The sequence below is a fragment of the Mus caroli genome, unplaced genomic scaffold (genome assembly GCF_978045245.1).
Source record: "Mus caroli unplaced genomic scaffold, Mus_caroli_1 scaffold_10, whole genome shotgun sequence".
Lineage (NCBI taxonomy): Eukaryota > Metazoa > Chordata > Mammalia > Rodentia > Muridae > Mus > Mus caroli.
Window position 1 is genome coordinate 35,682,616 of NW_028227265.1, and position 20,077 is coordinate 35,702,692.

At 46.8% G+C, this 20,077-nt stretch overlaps 1 protein-coding gene across 3 annotated transcripts in view; it reads right to left on the minus strand.

Annotated features, from left to right (window-relative positions):
• The window catches only part of Gnao1 (G protein subunit alpha o1), a 155,813-nt gene extending 135,765 nt beyond the window's left edge, over positions 1-20,048 (minus strand). The window contains exons 1-2 of one of the 3 annotated variants that reach the window (XM_085843700.1): positions 19,239-20,027; positions 18,998-19,040 (exon numbers count right to left, since the gene is read on the minus strand). In XM_085843700.1, coding sequence (XP_085699826.1) covers positions 18,998-19,040; positions 19,239-19,356 — 161 coding nt within the window. In that variant the 5' untranslated portion in view covers positions 19,357-20,027. Of the gene's footprint in view, positions 1-18,997; positions 19,041-19,238 lie in introns of all 3 variants that reach the window. The other 2 variants (XM_021169561.3, XM_029480691.2) reach the window with 2 other exon arrangements.
• Between the last annotated feature and the right edge of the window lie 29 nt (positions 20,049-20,077).

A 20,077-nucleotide genomic window follows, 5' to 3' on the forward strand; every position in this document is an offset into this window, starting at 1 on the left:
GCAAGGTGGTGAAATCCCAACCACTGTTCTGGAATCAAGCATACCCGAGGTAACTCCTAATTTGGTTCTTAGAATCCCACAAGTTGGTAACTGACTTCCTCTGTGGGGAGGGAATATTGTGGAGAGGGCAGAAACTCAGGGCAGGAATTCAACCAAGAGCTGACAGTAACCAGGCTGCCGGAACCTGGATCTGTAGACACAGCTTTTTAAGAGGCAGCAGAAGCCCTGTCAGTAGCCAAGGAAGGCCTCGTGAGACAGAAGGAGAAGATAGGAGGCAGAGCGAGGGGTTTTACTGAGTATCTGAACTCCAAGATGGATCATATGTAGTCCTATGCCACACACACATGTGGGGCGCACATGCCAGGGCACACAGGGCAGGGCATACAGGTCTCCTGCAGCCCTAGTTCTCCAATCACCAGCCAAGGCACGATCCTGAGTAAGGTCTGGATAACGTCTCTGAATATCAAGACCTTTCTCTAGTGAGAGTCAGACTGGCCATCTCTGTTTAGCATCTCAAACCACAGGGGTCCAAAACGTGTTATTTTTCTTTCCCACAGCTAGCTTTCTCCAGTTCCTCCTTAAAGTTATTTCTTTGGAAATCAGGAGAAATAAGATCAGATTTGTTCTTGTTTTGCTTTCAGTCATAGGAATTAACTATTCGAGTTTATACAAAATTTAAAGTTGATGAATACAAAAATCAATACACAAAGTCAAAAGAATGAAGACAAGGCACAGGCTAAGAGGGAATACTTACAAAACCCATAGCTGACAAATACTGTTCATCAAACTATACTAATTATTTTATTTTTAAATTAGGTGAAAGTGTGTGTGTGTATGTGAGTGTGTATGTGTGTATGTATGTGAGTTGCAGGTGCACATCCAGGCCAGAAGAGGGCGGCGTCAGAACTCCTGAAGCTGGAGTTACCCACAAGCAGTGCTGGCAACTAAGTTTTGCTCTTTTCTGAGTCCTCTTAACTGCCAAGCCATCTTTCTGGCTCCAAACTATACTAATCCTGAAGACTCAACAATATGAACAGTAACCACTTGCTTTTAAAGTGAGCAAAAGACATCTTGCTAGAGGAGACACAGAGACGGCAAATGAGTCAATAGAAAGGTGCCCAATATCACCTCATTAGGGAATTAACATTCCTGAGGAACCACTACACACAGATCTGAAAATCTACAACACTGACACCACCAAATGCTGGGAAGGTCACAGAGCAACAGGAGCTCTCATGCATTGTTGGTGGGGACATGGCGGGTACACTCACTCTGGAATAATTTAGTGGTTAATGCTGTTTGTTGTTGTTTCTGTCTTTTTAAAACTTGATCCAAGCAATTGTGTTCTTTGGTATTTACAAAGAAAAAAAAAAAGCTTACAGCATGTCTCCCATAAAACCTGCACTTAGAAATATACAGCAGCTATTAACTGCTCTATAAAAATAATCATCAATATTTGGAAGCAATGAAGACTTCCAACCATGTACATAAAAGAAGAAAAAGCAGAAATCTATGGTAATTCAGATGACGGAATCTTGTTCAGCACTAACAGTAAGCGGACTTCTAAAGCCCGAGAAGAGATGAAGGAAACCTGAATGAAGTCAGTCTGCAAAGGTCACAATTCCCACGTGCCTACAACTCTATGACTTTCAGGAGAGCAATTGATGAGCATAGTGACAAGGCCAGTGGTCTTCAGGGCTTAGAGAGAGAGGGATTAGAATAGAGGGAGCACAGGAAGATTTAGGACAGTGAAAATTCTAGGTATGCTATTATAATGAGACATACATGCCATTACACATTTGCCTACACTCAAGGATGCACACCAAGTGCAAACCTGCAGGTGAACTGTAACTCCAAGTGAGAGCATGCTCATGGATTAGAAAGACTCTAGACATTTCAAGACATCAGTTTTAATCTAACAGATTAGAGAATTCAAAGAATCAAAGTCACAAGAATGTTGTGTGTGTGTGTGTGTGTGTGTGCGCGCGCGCGCGCGTGCGCGCGTGCTTGCGCATGCACACATTGTATATAAAAATTCTTGCATTTGTACTCAGAGGGCCAATAGCCTGTGAACACAAAAGAGGAACATTTGCTAAATCAAATGTAAGACACTTTATGGTGATGGATTAAGAATAAAATCAGTCAAGACCACCGCCCCCCTATGTATAAACACATCGTTCACAGCACAGAGAATCAATCTCACAAAACAGGGACATGAAGAATGGCTTTCTCCATGACTGATGCTGGAGTAAGTGAGCATCCATTTAGGGAGGAACAAAACTGGACCCTATCATAGAGCGCACACAGGCAAATCAAACAGCTCCATAGGAAGGGGAAAAGCCTCAAAGTGTGTTGAAGAGAGTGACAAAAAAGAAGGGCAGCATTTGTCACCTTGAAAGGAAAGCTCCTTAATTAGGACACAAAAACCAGTAGCTATAAGAGAAAGAAAACATGGCTGCATTAAAAATGAGGACACGTCTCTATCACAGACGCACCATGAGCAGGGTGAGAGGACTAGTTACAGAAGAGGGTGGGACCCAGAACCGGGACAGGACCAGACGCAGAACCACGACGATGAGTGCCTACAAACCAACGAGAGGATTAGAACCTGGGCAAAGTCAGCAAGAGTACAAGCCGCTCAGCAGGACAGGAAAGAACTTCTCAATGGACATGAGAACTGTTCTGCTTCTAAGCCCATTGAGAACACGGGAGGCAAATGCACAGTGAAGACCCACTGCCCTGTAAGCTGGTAGAACAGAAACCGCTGACAATAGGGGTCCCTCCATTAGTCTGATAGAAAACTTTACTGTCACAGAGTGTGGGAAGCGTTGCATGGCAGGCAGTTAAAATTCCTACCAATTCCACATCAGAACCCTTTACAAATGCATATGCCCCAGAATGAACACACACACACACACACACACACACACACACACACACACACACACAGAGTCACTCACCCTCATGAATGTATTCAAAGCAGCACTCTTTGTAATCAGCTCCAACTTAAAACTGGCATAGTCCTGGCTGATTTATAACAATAATACCACACAGCAAGGAAATATGTAATATATAGTACATTTTCATGAATGTGCACAAATATTTCTGAGTGCTCCATAAAACATTAAAATTCATAATAATAAATGAATATACAGTATGTTATATAATAATATTATATAACAATTAAAATGAACAAATCCCAACTATATATACCAATTTGGGCAAATATTATAAACATATCATTGAAAGAAAGATCACAAGACTTGGTATCTAGTGGTATAGTTCCAACTATGTCAAACTCAGGCAAAAACTAGACAGTCTGATTAAAGGCTTCATACACTGGTGTGAACTCTAGAGAAAGAATGGAGGCACCTGTCAGAAATGCCAAGGTCCCAAGGATGAGGCGGGAGCTGTGACTGGGAAGGAAGATATTCCTGGGTACCAGCAATAGCCTGCCTTTTCACATACTAATAATTACTAAAGCACTGCCTGTCAAAAACATCTGAAACAGATATAAACTACATTGTGTGTACATTCTGTTTTATGTAACAGTTATATACATGGGCTGGAGAGATGGCTAAGGAGTTAAGAATGTGTAAATGCTTTTAACAGAAAGAACCAGAGTTCAATTCCTAGGACTCACATCAGTGGCTCATAAATGCCTATCACTCCAGCTCCAGGAGATCCAATGTTTACTTTTGGACTCCACATATATGAATAATTTAAAAATAAGATGTCTTAAAATACAAAAAATTAGAAATATATATGCACTCTTTAATTTTTTTTTTTTTAAATTTTATATGTAAGGGTATTTTGCCTGCATGTGTGTCTGTGCACCACTTGTGAGCCTAGGGCCTACGGAGGCCAGAAAATAGTGTCAGATCCTCTAGAACAGGAGTTACAGATGATTGTAAGCCACCATGTGGGTGCTGGGAATCGAACCTGGGTTCCTTGTAAGATCAGCCACTGCTTTAGTTGCTGAGGCAACCCTACAGCCTCTTAATTAACTTTGCAAAACAGTTTCTTTCCTTGTTTTTAGTTATTTATTTTCACTTTATGTGTATAGGTGTTTTGCCTGTAGGTATATTTGCATAGCATGTGAATGCAGTGCCTGCAGAGGCCAGGTCTGGAACTGGAGTGCCAGGAAGTTGGTAGTTTACACAGGTGCTGGGAATTGAACCCAGAGCCTCTGGAAGAGCAACCACCGAGACTTCTCTGCAGCCCTCAAAATAGTTTCAATGTTACTACTTCCAGGGAGTCTTCCCAGATGTCTTCCTTGGTGGGAGCTACCAGGGAGACTTCCATTTCATGTGGTGACAGGGCTCACCAGCCATAAAAACAGCTCTGCTACAAGGGGCAGATGTGGAATTGACACTATTGTAATCTGTCTACAGTGCCCCGCCATGGTGAGTACTCCATAGTTACTAGTGTGTTTAAGTATCTGAGTTGGTAACAAGTCGTTAGCTCTGAACTGAGCAACTGGTAATAAGAACACACTAAACTGAGTTAGCTCTGCCATGGCCGGAGATACCCTGAGATCCAACATCCAGACCCACTGTGCGCACACCAGTGGTTATGGACTAGTCACTAACAAGAAACCATTTTGTTACTAAAATAAAGTGACAGCAATAGCTAGTTTGAAAACTTGAGCTAGGTGCTAACCTGCTAACCGTTCTCAGCTGCATGGCCTCATTCAATCCTTACAGTGTATTCGCAGGGATTGTTCAGTTTTTGTCTCTTGTCAATGATTAAATTAAGATTCGGAAAAACTGTTTAATTTCCCACCCACACCACGATGATGGCTATGGAAAGGGCAAACTCCATATCACCACAGCTCATGACTCTGGATGCTGCTGTATGCATTTCTTTTCACCTTGACTTCTTTATCTATAAAATGGGGATAGTGTGACATGTGTATCTATGCTCTCTGTTCAGCTAGACCAGACCTGGCTCAAAGGGCTGAGGAACTTGAAGGCGGCCCTTGGATGTAAGGGCACTGATGTGGTAAGCACGTCCATCCTGTGGGCCTGCCCCATGAGGCAGATGGCTTCTATCCACTCGAGCTTATACAACAGTTGTAAAGGAAAGCTGTGTAAACAGGAAGACTAGGAACACACATCAATAAACCGATGTGAGGAAGTCCCCAGAACAACATGCGATACAGTCTAAGCTGTAAGAAGGCATGGATGAAGGAACTGCCCATCTGCCTGGTGGCCTCTCCCTCTAGACTTCCCTGCCACCATCCTCCACACAGTAGACATGACAGTTCTGTCCAAGATTACTGTGGTTCCCTTTAAATTTAAATTGTAGTTTAAAATGATTCTTTGACAGTTTCATCAATTTATATAATACCTCCTAGTCATATTTACCTTCCACTTTCTCTTATCCCCTTCCCCCCATCCCTACTTCTGAGACAGCCTCCCTCTACAAGCCAGGCAGACCTCCAACTGGCCATCTTCCTGATTCAGCTCCATGAGTTCAGGGATTACAGGTATAACCTATTTATACACCTATATATACACATGGCATCCTGTATACTTTACTAGACACGTTTATTGAAGTATATTAACCCAGAGTAAATCCACCCTTTTGAAAAAATACACAGCTGTGTAACTATGAGCACAATTAGGGCATGGACTGTTTCCACCTCCCACAGACGCTCCCAGGTGCCCCCACAGTCCACTCCTCCCCTCAACCCGCACCCCAGTCCCTCAACCAAAATGCCACAACTTCTGTCTTCCTGGTTTTCTCTTTTCTTGAACATAGAGGGATATTTTAGACTTCTACATTTAATTTTTACATTTATCCTCCCCCCTCCAGTGTGTGTGTGTATGTATGTATGTATGTAGTATAGTATGTGTACGTATGTGTAGTGTATATATATATATATATATATATATATATATATATATATATATATATATATATATATACTAGTGGTGGTCAGTTCTCTCCTTCCACCATTGAGTTCTGGGATTGAACTCAGGCTTTCCAACTTGGCTGCAGGTACTTTTAGCCACTGAGCCATCTCACCAGCCCTATGGGGATCTTTTAAACACACAGTCACATCTCTCATGGCATTCATAATGAATCCCACGTTCTACTGCTGCCCTTTCAGCCCCTTCAGCTTTACCAGGCCTCACTCCTCCATCCCCGTGGTCTCTGCTGATTCCTGTCTCAGGGCTTTTGCATTTGGGCTTGCTTCCTTATCCCTTCTCTCTGCTGTGGCCTCTGCTGATTCCTGTCTCAGGGCTTTTGCATTTGGGCTTGCTTCCTTATCCCTTCTCTCCCTAACGATTTCCCATTATTCAACCCCAATTTCCTTCATGGGGGACACACACCACTCTAGGAAATAAGCTAATTTTCCTTATTTATTCACTGTGTCCCTTCCCTAACGCTGTCACATCCTGACGACAGAAGTTTGTCCATCCTCTTGAGCTCATGAGAGAGAAGAAAGTGCCAAAAAGCAGCTGGTCCTTCACTGATATTTGTAAAAGTAAACACCCATGTGTCAAAGGTAGAGTAATAAGGCCCATTGATGGCTGCAGGTCTAAGGAAACATCCAAAGCAGAAACGGCCATAGAGCTTCACATGGGGTGGGCAGTGCAGAAGGGATGGCTTAGAACTAAGTTCTCCTTTCTGTCATTCCACTACCTGTCCCCAGATGCCCCCCACTGATGGGGGTTGGCGATCTGTGAAGGAATGCGAAGTTACATCAGGAGCCTCTTGTCCCTACCCTCCAGTGTCCTCAGGCTAGTCGACCTCCTAAGACATGGGTTCCCAGGCTTGTTTATACCTGCCCTGGCCGGAGCTCCACACACAGCATGTCAGGCTGACAAGCCTACCTCCTCTCCATGTAAATTCACTCAGGGACTCCAGAAGTTGTCTTGCCTTTGTCTTCTTGTCAGCACCGGTCCTTCTGGCAACCCCAACAGTGTGCAACAAATCTCTACATCCTCAGGGCAGAGAACACATGGACCAACAGGTGTGTGTGTCCACAAATCCCTGACATCCCAGTTTCTTTCTCCCTTAGCACTAGGGACTTGAAAGGTTAATTTTGTTATATTTGTTATGTCAGCTGGAAATGACCATGGGAGAAAGAGGAAATCCCTTACTGGGAAAGCATCGGTTTTGCTGAATAGCAGGATTTAAATTATGATCTTAAGACTGAACCAGAAACTTAACAGATCAGTCCAGGTTCCACAAGTTACATGCAGAATGCTGAGACCTTGAGAAATTAGGGAACTTGCCAGGGTCACAGGGACTTGAGTGTTTTGACTCTTAGTCCAGATTTCTTTCTGCCACTGAGATTTTCTTCAGTTTGTCCTGTCCCTTTCCTCTCTTTCAGAGGTCAGTAGTTTGAGTCACCGAACACTAAGTCTTTCCTCATTTCTCATGTCTTCCAGATGCCCATTCCCTCCCTGGCACTCTCAGCTTCCTCCAGGGCTTCTGACCTCTTGGCCCCATTGCTAGGTGGAGCTTCCCATAGGGGCCCATGCAGGTAGGTGCCCTGGCTCACATCCACCTTATAGATTCCTCCTGTCCATAAGTACCCCAGGGAATGACATGTACTCCCAAGATCCTACCAGACCCCTTCTCTAAACTAAAGAAGTTCCTCTCAAACTCGTTGCTCAGCATTTCCAGAAACTGACGCTAAAGAACCCAAGATGCCAGCTCATGGCTTGACCTGGTTCCTCTCCTGAGCCTTGGCGCTTCCTGATACTCTGCTTTCCAACCTGCTGGTTTGATACAAGCTCTACCACAGACTCACACCAGAAGGATGCTCTCAGCCCTAAGTCCCACCAGACACTAGTCTTCCTGCAAGAATCTCTTCTCTTTACCTCTGTACCTAATGATCAGGAGAACCTACAGGCCAGTCTTATTCCTCCTTTCCAGTCACTTGTCATATTCCCTGAAGTCCCCAACCTTGTCATATACAAAACTGTCTACTACATGAGGGCCCATCCATGCTCAGGACTTGATTTTTTTTTTTTTTTTTGGGTTTTTGAGACAGGGTTTCTCTGTATAGCCCTGGCTGTCAGGACTTGATTTTATGCTTTACCTAGTACTCATTCTTTGGCCTTTTTGCAAGCTCTTCCCCTTCTGTGGGATGATTACGGCTATAAGGGACAGAAAGGGACAGAAGCCCAGTTCATACGTTGTGATAGCAACTCAGTGGTAGAAGTACTTGCAAAGGAGGATGTGAAAGGCCCCGAGTTCAATCCTCAGCACCACATTAAAACAACAATGAAAAACTAGTTGTCAAGTCAGTTAGAAGAAAAGGCAGGATCTGATTTGTTCTCTCAACTTCCTAGATTGCAGTAGGACCATCAGACGTCTCTTCTCCCTGATCCCTGTCTCCCAAACTCTCATAGCCCCCGTCTGCCTCCCTCTAAGCAAGCTTCTCTCTGTAGGGGACAACAGAGATGTGCAAACCTGGCCTCAGACAGCTCCAGGTTTCCACTGTCTTTGCTCCCCACTGGGTACAACTGAACAGCTTCCTTTTCATACGAATCCCAGAGAAAGGCCTGGCTTAAGTCACATGCCCACCCCAGGGTCACTACCCTTGGGAAAGCCGGAGTCACTTCTATATCTGAGCTGCTGTGACAACCAGTTCCACTACTGGCCTGCAGCCAGTAAGAGGTATCTACTGAGCTTTCATTTCTCCAATCAGCCCCATCCCAATTCAACCCAGGCTCCCACCCAAATTAAACCTGCCCTTGCTGCCTCTCACCACCTTCATGCCTCTGGTTATCTCCTGTGATGAAGCCAGGTCTCTGAGAATAGGGACTGGAGCCTTCTGCAATTAGCCCAAGATCTGTTCCAAAGGTGTGACTAAAAAAACAGAACAAAACAACAACAACAAAAACTCAAGTCTGTTATTACTAAGCTCACATGGAGACTGCTTGATGTCCTGGAGACGTACCCTGTTCACCACTGAATCTCTAAGCACGCAAAGCCGTACCTAGCACATAACAGGAAGTAGGTAAGTACTGGATATGTGAATGGCTAAATGGTTTGAACAGAACAGAGGAGACAAGCCCTTGGAGTTCCAATAAGCAAACACAGCTTTCTTTCCCACTTCAGAGAGGAAAAGAAATGGGAAGGTGAAGGTGTCTCTTAACCCTGCCCCCCCCGCCCCCCACTCTTCCACACACTCTCAGTTCTTAGAGGTCCCATCAGAAGCAGGAAGCATGGTGTAGCCCGTCCAGCACAAGCTGTGCATCCTAGGGAACTGGGGGTCGGTGGGGGACAGGGTGCTCTGCTCCTTCCCTCATCTTCTTCTTTCTGTGCCTTTAATTTCTGCTTCCATTGAGCCCCCCCACACCCCCAGCTTTGCAAGGAACCTAAGCATTCCCATGTTAGCCGAGAGAAGGCAAAGAATCAGGCCCTCCTCGGGCCCCACACCTCTGCCTCACTCCTCACCTTCATCTCCTCCCTTCCAAGGCTGATGCAGGAGGTAAGCAGGTCTCCATTCATGACCCTACTGTGTTCGTTCCTCAGACGCACACACCTAACTCCTACTACAGTTTGGCTTTTCTCCCACCACGCCACTGAGAATGTTCTTGTTCAAATCACCAACTTGCCACACTCAAAAGACACTTGCCAGCCTTCACTGTCTCCTACACTGGGAATATCTGACCCATCCTCAATGGTCCCTGCCTTTATTTTCATGATGTTGTTCTGCCTTGGGGTCCCTTTTCCTTTCCATCTCAGGCCGTTCTTTTGAAGTTATTCGGGGATCTCTCTGTGAGGATGTACACATGCCTTTCTGCCCAGCTCACTTGGCCTGCTGAGGTAATCAACTTCCACAGCACTCACTGCTTACGCTGCCATCTTTCTCTCCCTACACCTTCCCTCTTTCTTCCTCTTGGCTAAGGGAATAAACACCCATCAGAGACCCCAACCAGGAATCCTAGACACATTCTTGTCAATATTGTCAAAACTTGCTCTCTTCCTCAATCCACCTTTCAACCAATCTTCAGGCAAGTTTAATCACCTCATTGCCCAAATAGGCATTCTTCCTGCCCCTCCTCCGCCTGCTCCCCCTCCCCCATCCGCCCCACCCCCGCTGCTTTAACTTAGTTCCAAATGGTTTCCTGCCTGGATTGTACAAGTGACTTTCCATCTGCTCTCCCAGACTCGAATGCACTGACCCTGCCATCCATTTCCTTTTGGTGGCAGTTTGGTATCTTCAGAATAAAATCAAGTTGTTAGCACAGCACATTAGATCTTCCATGATCTGGTGTCCACCTCACCTCTCCTCCCTCGTTTTCTAACATTTCTTTCACAGACTGCTCCAGTCAGAACGAGAGTTACCCGTATCCCTAGCATCTTCTGGGCGACACATCCAGCCTCTGTACATTCTGGTCCTCTGCTGGCTTTCCCTTTTCCACCAGGCTAACTACCACTTGTTCTGAAGTTGTGTCCCATGGGTCATTTTATTCAGGTGACTTCCCTGATCTCCCTGCCTGAGAAGCCACGCCCTGTTTTCACATAGCACACTGCACACACAGACATCAAGGAAGCCCTGGGTTCTTCAAGGCTAGGGACTAACACTCTCCTCTCTATGTGCATGGCATGCTGGCCTCATCCCTGTGGTTGAGTTTGTGGCTGTATCTCCTTCCTGTCTTCCCACAGTCTTTGCTAAGCCACCTCCAGGAGTCAAAGCCAAGGCTTTCAGAAGCAGCTCCTCTCTGCTGCCACAGGAGCATGGCTCACACCTCAAAGGCAGGGATAGAAAAGACAGGAGCTCTCGGGGTGGTTGCTAGGGAAAACTACTACTGGTGTCCAAGTCAACGTGATACAAGAGGACCACCAGCACTACTACATTTCGAAGAATAGCAGCATTATTGGGCCCGTGCTAGTCTCTCAGTCACCAACCTTGGTCAAAACTGGTGACATCCAATTTATAGATGGATTTCAGACCCCAGATTCTAGTTCCCATTGTCCATACTGGTGGTAATCAGCTATTAAGAACTAGTGTGGTGTAGCAATGGAAGGGACAGGTTTGGAATTAAACAAATCAGTGTCTGAACGAGACTGCCACTAACTTACTAACTTGTATGACCTTGAACAAACTATTTAATGTCTCTGATCCTTGCCTCTTAGCTGTAGGATGTAAATGCTATTTCCTCATGAACTGCTGTGAAACCACAAATGAAGATAACAGATTGAACAGCCATAGCCACTAAAAGCGTTCAATATTATTCTGACTTAAGCAAAGTAACGAGGCATATTCCTATGCACATCAGTCAGTATTCTGTGAGCAGTTTCTTTGTATCAGTTTTTTAGTGCCTGTGGGAATGAGGAATCATCTTGGTGAAGAAGGGACACCCAGACTACTAAGGAACAAACATATTAACATCTAATTAGTTTACAATGTGTGGTATGCATGTGGGGGCCAAAGATGACCCTGGGCCACTTTACAGGGAAGGTATTCTTATAAGTAACATTCTTTCTCTGGCTCCTCCTCTCTTTCATCCTTTTCTTTTGAGACAGAATCTTGCTCTATTGCTCTAAACACTCCTATGGAAACCCAGCTGATCCCACAAAGTGGTCCTTGTGTTCCTCTGAGCTTATATGTACGTGTATGCTACCTCTCCTGACTTACAGGTGACAAGCTTCTATAGAAAACCTATCTGTGATCTAAGACAAACCTAGAAGTCAGGGTAAATCCTTGGCCATGGAGTCTTATTCTTGTATATTACCCTCCAGTTTCCATTTTGCTTGCTTCTCAGACAGTTGACAAAGCAAGGGGCAAATTCTATTAGTCTTGCAGGATTTTATTTTACCTTAATTTTTTTGGTGCTATGAAAAGCACAATATTTTTCCTCTTCTCTGTGAAGCATATTAGAACTAAAGACAGCTCAGCGGATGAAAGCTGTGGGTGGCAGATACTCCCCCTCTCCCTCCTCTATTTCCAGATTCCAGGTCTCTCTCTGCATTTACTGTTGCCTTAGAGCTAGAAAAGACACTAGAGAAATTTCACAGTGAAAGCCATCCACTAGGTAAGAGACAAACCACCCAGGGCCAAGAAGAGCTAAATGGTCTGCCCAGAGTCAACCAGCGAATGAGTAAAGATTACAACACAAGTCCCTATCCCTATTCCCTGGCTCTTTGGCATATGAACCCAGACACATTCCTGTACATGCATCCATCCATGGTGAATGGCTGGGTTGTCTCCACTTTTGAACATCCTAGAAGCTACCACTTCTCTCTGGTTCTTTCTTCCACCAGTGACATCATGTTTCACACTAGCAGGACTTTTTGGTTTGGGAACCATTTCTCCATGAAAAGTTCAGCTAGACATGTTTTTGTCAGAATGCTTTTCAGTACTATGACTTTGCTGGCTGGCAGGGTTTATGGTCTAGATTCTATTGTATAGTTATATGACCCCTAAAAGACTTTCATGGGTATCACATACCCTCTCAGGATAGAACCATAATGGATGCTTTTATCTGTAGTATTGCAAGATGCTATCGAGTGGGGGAGGGGAAGAAAGGGAGAGGGGTAAAGAGAGAGAGAGAGAGAGAGAGAGAGAGAGAGAGAGAGAGAGAGAAAGAGAGATAGATTGGGCTACACACTCAGTTTCACAGCCCATTAAGGGACTTGGGCTCACTTGATCCAAGTCTTTCAAGAAGCTGTGCTCACAAGCAGGAGCAGGGGTGCCCGTCTGTACCCTGGGTTCAGTGCTCTTTCCCACTCTGTAATATTACCCCAGTCTCTTGGGCTGAAGCAGCTGCGCCATAAAGAAATGTCACCTCAGTTCTGACGACATGATGTGTTATGTAACTGGTGCTGCAGAGTAGGCAAGGGGAAGAGGTCTTGAGCAGAGTGTGAACCACTGTCCCTCATCTATGGTTCAGAGGTCAGCCAAGTCCATACTTCCAAGAGAACTGCATAGGGGAAATAAACACCCGCTAATCAATCAAAGGAATAAAAACGGAACTAACCTTTGTATAATGATTATTATGTTCCTGGCACAGTTATAAGTCTTTCCTATGTTAACTCATTTCATTCTTGCACCAACTTTGAATAGTTGCTTTGATTGTCAGCCCTGTCTCATAGGCAAGAGGTAACACACACACACACACATCTACACAATAGAATCTAGACTTGACGTTTTAAGGCCAGCAGCCTGGCTGCAGAGTAATTTTCTCAACATCTCTCCACTCCAGAGAAGCATGCCAACTGGTTTCTCTAAGTGAGAAGCCATCTGTTTGCCCAGGCCAGTCAGGCTACCACTATTTCTCCGCTTGCCCCATGTACAAACTGCTGATTGTTCAACAATGTCCTTCTCACCAGGGCTAGGCGGCATAATGAGAAAAATGTGATAAAATACAAATAGGATATAAATTTAAACCAATTCCTACAATATAGTTCATCTGAGCATGTTAAGACCTTCTGTAATGAAATCAACAAACATGCACCTGATTTTAAGCCCATGCAGTTATGTGCATGAGCACACATACATATATACTTTTTTTTCTTCAGAATTAAAAGTTGTTCTTTACTAGTGTCAGCTTTGGAGGGTAACCCTGCCCAAATGATTTTCAGCAGGAAACCATATCCTATCGCCGTCTTGCTGGTTGCCTTTCAGAGTAAGATGGGTTCCAGAGGTTCTCAACCTGTGGGCTTCAACCCCTTTGGCAATCCTCTATTTCTAAAAATGTTTATATTAAGATTCATGACAGTAGTAAAATTACACTTATCAAGTAGCAATGAAAATAACTGTATAGCTGGGGGGGTCACCTCAACATGAGGACCTGAATTATAGGGTCACAGCATTAGGAAGGTTGAGAAGCGCTGGTCTAACTGAACGCAGCCTGGCATACAGGGAAATCAAGTGCCCACACCCACATTAATGCATTCACATGAGCACAAGTCAGGAAAGTAGGCCCTACTCTGCTCAGATCTCCAGCGTTAACTGACATAGTGTAGGATAAGCAGCTGAAAACCACCAGTGATCTCAGCCTAACTCTAACAGACGTGGCCTCCTAAGATGCACAAGAGAATCTAGGCACCCCAGGCATTAAAAGAAGCAAGCCAGCCTCCTGAGCACCGAACCGGCTTCCCAAACATGGGGGAAGCAATGCTGGATTCCTATTCAGCCTTCCCAGTCTGCGTAAAAGCTTCACCTACTTAACCCAATGACCACAGACCTTTCCTCAAGTACACAGGTTCCATCTCAGAATCCATTGAGGTTCAAGAATTGCACCTCAGTGAACAGCAAGAAGGGAGAGAGCGCCATCCACATCGAGGGAGGACTCCTCTGCTGCTCCTGGGTCTGCCATTCGGTTCGCACTCACACTGTCTCCGGGGAGCAAGGTACATCTACTTGAATAAATGTGGAGACAGAAGTGGGGAGGGAGGGCAGCCAACAAAGTGACTACAGAAACAGCAACCCCACCATCTTGAAGAGCAGCTCTCAGTGGGCTGCTACTGTCACTGAGAGATCTTTGGACAAGGGTAGGAAATGCCCTTTCAGATGGCTGTATTTGCACAAAGTAATGGTTGCAAGTTGTCACCTCCCCCTCTGTTAATGCCTGTCACTCACTAGATGCTGAAAGCACCACAGGCCTGAAGCCAAACAAATGGTCTTGACACCCAGTTATAAAGTCAAGGTCGGCTGGGAGGAAGCTACCATCATTTTGGCAGACAATGACCTTTCAAAACCACCACCTTCCCTGACAGAGTGCTATGCTAAAGCCTCAGTTGTAAGGGCTGGGATGTTTGTATGAACAGTGATATCTTCAATAGGCAAATCCTTAAATTTCTTTAAAAATTGCACTCCAGAAATTAATGTTTCATTTCATTCTGCCTATACAGGTAAAGTCTACTAGCCTTTAGTAAGCCAAGCCTTTTTTGCAAACTTTAACCTCTACTTACTGAAAAACAAAACAAAACAAAAACCTAATGCTCTAGAGAATGTGGGGTAAGTACCCCAGTAAACATTGCACCTCGAGTCAAGGCAAATTATAATGTTTAGAGCAAGTCCAGCGGTCATTTTACAGTGCCACGTCCAAGCATCTGTCACCCAGTGTTCAGAACTGGGAGGTCAGTTAAAGTGACACTCTATTGATTCTATGCATCATAAAATATAATTCTAAGACGTTTCTTTGCAAGGGTTCAGAAATCCAATAAAACTTATACTCGCCTTAAAAGTTTTATTCGTCTGTGTAAAAGCATCCCTAATTACTGAAACAATGATGAGTTTATATCCCACGTGAGGTCCCAGGCCCCTAACACAAGCAAACTGCCACGCAGAGAAAAGGAGCCACCCCAACTCATAGGACATGTGAGGCTGCCCTTGCACTACTTCAATCACCACTGCTCATGTCTTGGAACTTAAATGTCTTGTATTGCATGACAGAGACCTTCCAGACACTAATTCACAAATGCACGAGAGAGAGAGAGAGAGAGAGAGAGAGAGAGAGAGAGAGAGAGAGAGAGAGAGAGAACGAAGGTAAAGGCAGCGCCAGCGAGATAGCTCAGTGGATAAAGGCACTTTGTCACAAGGCTGGCAATTTGAGTTCGATCTCCGAACCCATGCAAAGGTAGAAGGAAGAACAGACTCCCTGGAGTTGTTCTTTACACACACACACGCCAAAAGATTTTAGACACTTGAGAATTAGGCTTCTGAAAATTGATGCAAACTCCCCCTTATGTATTGTATTGTATTGGGCAGAAAAATTCCAAAGGTTTGTCTCCATAATGGTCCTGGGCTGATGAGGGTAATAACACCCTGCTCTAAGCAGCATCTCTGCCTGCCAGTCCCTAATGGCTTCATCTCAGCTGCTACGGACACATATTCTGATTCTTCCTCATAAGCAACAGACCACAACCTGGATGAGGACACAAGCCGACTGAAGCAGCTCCTTGCTTTCTGAAAATGCTGATGACAAAGGATCTGATAACATTCGAATATCAATATTCTTCCTCTCAACCCAAAGGGCTGTGCTACTAGGTCCAATTCCGGGCTCCTCACAGGGTGTCACCAACAGCAGACTCTGTAACCATCTAATTTCATCTGCCTAGGTGAAGTAACACAGCATCTGAATTAACTTACACATATGGCCTGACGGGCTCGTCACCAATCATATTGCACAGGGAAACAGGAAATTGCTTTCTGCAAATGCTACCGAGGCTTTCTGGGCTGGCCCCACCCAGAAAGTACAATCTTCCCCGGCTACAAATGACTCTCACTCAAGTGGTGATCTCAAAACCCATCTCTGGAAGTGAGGACTCCAAAGAATCTGTCACCGGGATACAATGACACCAACCTCACATTTTGTGGTTAATAAAACAAGTCCTGCATTCAGCTTGGCACAAGGCCCTGATCTGATTTATTTCAGGCCCAGCTCATAGGAAAAACTGCCATTCATGAATGCTTCAGCTGGGTCTTCTGTGGCACAACTGGCGTGCTCACACCCATTTCTGGTGGACATCTTGATCAAACCTAGCCGATTTCCTAAAGAGATCTGGCACATTTTGTTCTTAAAGCGAAACAAACAAACAAAAATCAATTACAAAAAAATCTCAGTTTTGACAGGCAGTTTTCACAGAAAAGGTGTTTGTGGGAATAGAGAAAGGAAGAAATGCAGGAAAAGAGAAAAATGTTCTGATTTCCGATTAAATCGAATCAAACATCGGACACTTCACTCCATCTTCTTCAGTGCAACCCAATATAAGTCAGACACACAGGACTTTCCTCAGAATGCCTCCTCAGTCTTCCTTTAAGATTTCGTGCCCCAGGACTTAATCAGGAATTTCCATTCTAAAGTGGCACACGGATCTCCTCAGAGAGCTAAGCTTTCTTTGAATAAAAAAGGCAAGTTGCCCTTTTGGGGACTCGATACGTATTTTTAAACCTCTTATTAAATCAACCTAATTTATGAGGCATATTCAGGAAGAGCAGGTAGCAAGCTGCTTTGGTGGATGCAAAGTTTCTTTGCCATCCCCTCCCACACCCCCAATTCCACCTCCTTTGCCCTCCTCTCGCCGAGGGTTTCCGAATGTCTTCGGGGCCTTTCCGAAGCCGCCGAAGCCGCTCGGCCCTCTCCGCTTGGACCCCGACTGTGCTCCGAACACTGTCGAGATCCTCCGAGCCCCGCTCCCAGGTCAGGCCGAGCGGAGCCGAGCACCGCCGAGCCAAGCTCAGCCCCATCGACTTTTCCAGCCTCGGCTGGGCGCTGTCCACCACTTACAACGCCTGAAACCTCACCCCGGCTCGGGAGGCCGAGGCTTCTACCGGACTCCCGGCCTGCCACAGTGGATTACAGACTTGTGAAGTTTTGAAACCTGCCCCTAAGGAGAAAGAGGTGGCGCGGTTTGCATTTCCCGACACGCGAGGGCTCCAGGCAGATGCAACATGCACCTTGTTGCAAAGAGCAATTCCCCAGGCCCCGCCTCCCCATCCATTTGGACTGCACAAGCCCCAGAGAAACCCCAGGCCAAATTACTGGTGGCTCAGAAGGGTGAGGCTAGCCGAAGGGGCCTGTGAGAAGAAAGCCCCCGGGAGCTCTCGAACGCAAATAAGAACATGCCAAGCAGATGGGAGAAACTGTCTCCTAGTCGCTGCTCCCTACCATCATGGCGCCGCCTGGAACTCGCTTGTCATGCCTGTTACACATGCAAGAATTTTTGCTTCTTGGTTTTGAAACCACAAGCACGATTTGTCTCCCACCCACCTTCCCTCGAAAGGGGCTTTTATTTTCCATTGTTTTCCTACGGGATGCAATTACTTCGGCTATTCTGTCAAGTTGAAAAATAATCATTTTTGTTTACTGCACAGCAACCTCTAATTAGGAGCTGTATGTGCACGAAGGTGTCACAGCAAAGCGACATGGAATCCTCGCTAAACGGTCCTAACGAACTCCTCCGTCCCGAACTGACAGGCCAACGGAAACAGGGCCAGGAGGCCCGGAAGGCACGCACCGGTTCCCTGTCGGCCACCCCTCCCCAGGCAGAGCTGCCTGGAGGCTCACCGGGAACCGTGGAGTGGATGGGGCAAGAAGCAAGCCAGAGAGGAGGAAGGACGGGCGAGGCTCCTTAGTGGGGAAATGTGGAAAGGAAGGAATATCCCATTTTGTTTTAATTTTCAACCATCACTCAAATCCACCCCCAGTTAATTAGGAGGGGAAACTGATATCTAAGGCAGAAAGGGGGCGGTGGCAAGTAGGGCCTGAAATCCGCATTGAAGGTAGAATACAGAGTGTAAATACGATAAAGGCTACACAGTGACTGGAACCTGCGGGTGTCAGAAGAGCAAAGGCTGGAGGGCCAGGGAGGAGAGGGGCTGGAGAGCAGATGAGACTGGCTTTCAGCCCCACAGACCCTCCCACCTCTGCCTTGGAAAAGGCTGTGTCTGTCACATCCGCTTGGAAATCCATCCTTTCTCCCCAGTGCACGCCCCCTCCCCTAACCCTTGCTCGCTTTTTTTTTGGGGGGGGGGGGCGTCTAAGCCACAGCCACAGCCACCAGGAATTCAGCACCAAACTCGTGAACAGCAAACACTTGATCCTCCACCCCAATCTGCTAGGGCTGGGTCCCCTCCATGTTTTAGTCAAGTTCAAAATCACTGCCTCAAGAGAAGCAGGGGGAAGTGGGATTCGAGGGGTGGGGTGGAGGAGGAGGGGAAAGAAGATGAGGCAGAGAGAGAAATGGAGGTAGCGAAACACGAAATACTCCACGAGCAAGAGTTATGATCATAAGCACGCCAATAGTGTGATGTTCTGATCAATATGGCGGACACTGTCATTCATACAACTAGAGGCGCTCTCATTCCCTCCCCGCAAACACCGACCCCAGGAGTTGGGGTGGGGGACCCAGAACCAACGTAGGGAGTGGGGGAGGGGAGGCAACCTCGGGTTTCTTCTGTGTGTGCGCGAATTAAAAAGCAGGCCTGGAGAGCAAATATGCGTGAGCAAGATAATAAAAACGATATAAAATTATTCTTAATAAAAGTACAAATCCCAATGACACAGGGACTTACTTCATCTGCTTCACAATGGTGCTTTTTCCTGATTCTCCAGCCCCTGTTGGGACACAGAGAGGGGGGGAAAACTGATGAGTGTCAGCTCATGGAAATGGGAAGGGGGCTTCAAGGCATGCACGGGGTGGGCGCTCCTGGGCACAAGGTGTTGCCAACTCAGGGACCAGGTCTCCCAGGGCGCAAGTCGGGTAGGGAACTGTGGCGGGGGTCGAGGGGCGGGGGTGGCTACCGAGGTCCTTACCCAGCAGGAGTAATTTCACGTCTTTGGCGGCGCTGATGCCATCTTCTTTGAGGTTTTTCTCAATCGCCTTGCTCCGCTCGAGGGCGGCTCTCTCCTCTGCGCTCAGCGTACATCCCATGGTGGCCCCTTCCCTGCCACAGCCCGCACGACTTGGCTGGCACGACTCCCCGGGTCGGCGCGCCCCCCACCCCCCCACAGAGCAGAGCCTGGGCTCAAAGGGGAGAAAATCACGATATCCTCTCCTTGGCTGGGAACAAAATTGTCGAAAGACCTGAATCCCCCCAAAAGGACAGCCTCTATTAAGATTCCAGCGGCGAAGATTAGCGGCGGCTGGCTGGGGTCTGGGGGTGTCGAGGTGAGGGTAGCCGGGGTCTGGGGCTCCGGAGCCGAGAGAGGAGGCGCCCGCGGGCCGGGGAGGCGCGGGTTGCAAGCACCGAGGCTAGTGCACGACCCAAAATAAATAAAATAGGAGTCGAGGCTGGATCCGCAGCCGGAGCCGGCGGAGGGTGGGGTGGGGGGCAGGGTGGGTCCTTCTGCCGCGGCTGCCGGAGGCGGAGGAGGAGGAGGCGGAGGCAGAGAAGGTGGAGGCGGCGGCGGCGCGGGGTGTGGAGGGAGTGAGTTAGGGGGTGCCGCTAGTGCATGTGCATCGCCGCTCCTCGGCCGTCGGTGCGTCCGCGGCGCCTTCTCCGACCCCCGCGCGCGGAGCAGGGCTGGGCAGAGGGCCGGGCTGGGGGTGGGGGGGTGCAGCTCTCTCTAGCAGGAGGCGGCGTCGCCGGGGCCCAGAACTCGCATCGCTCGGCGGAGCGGACAGGAGACGGGGAGAGCGCGAGGGAGCCGCG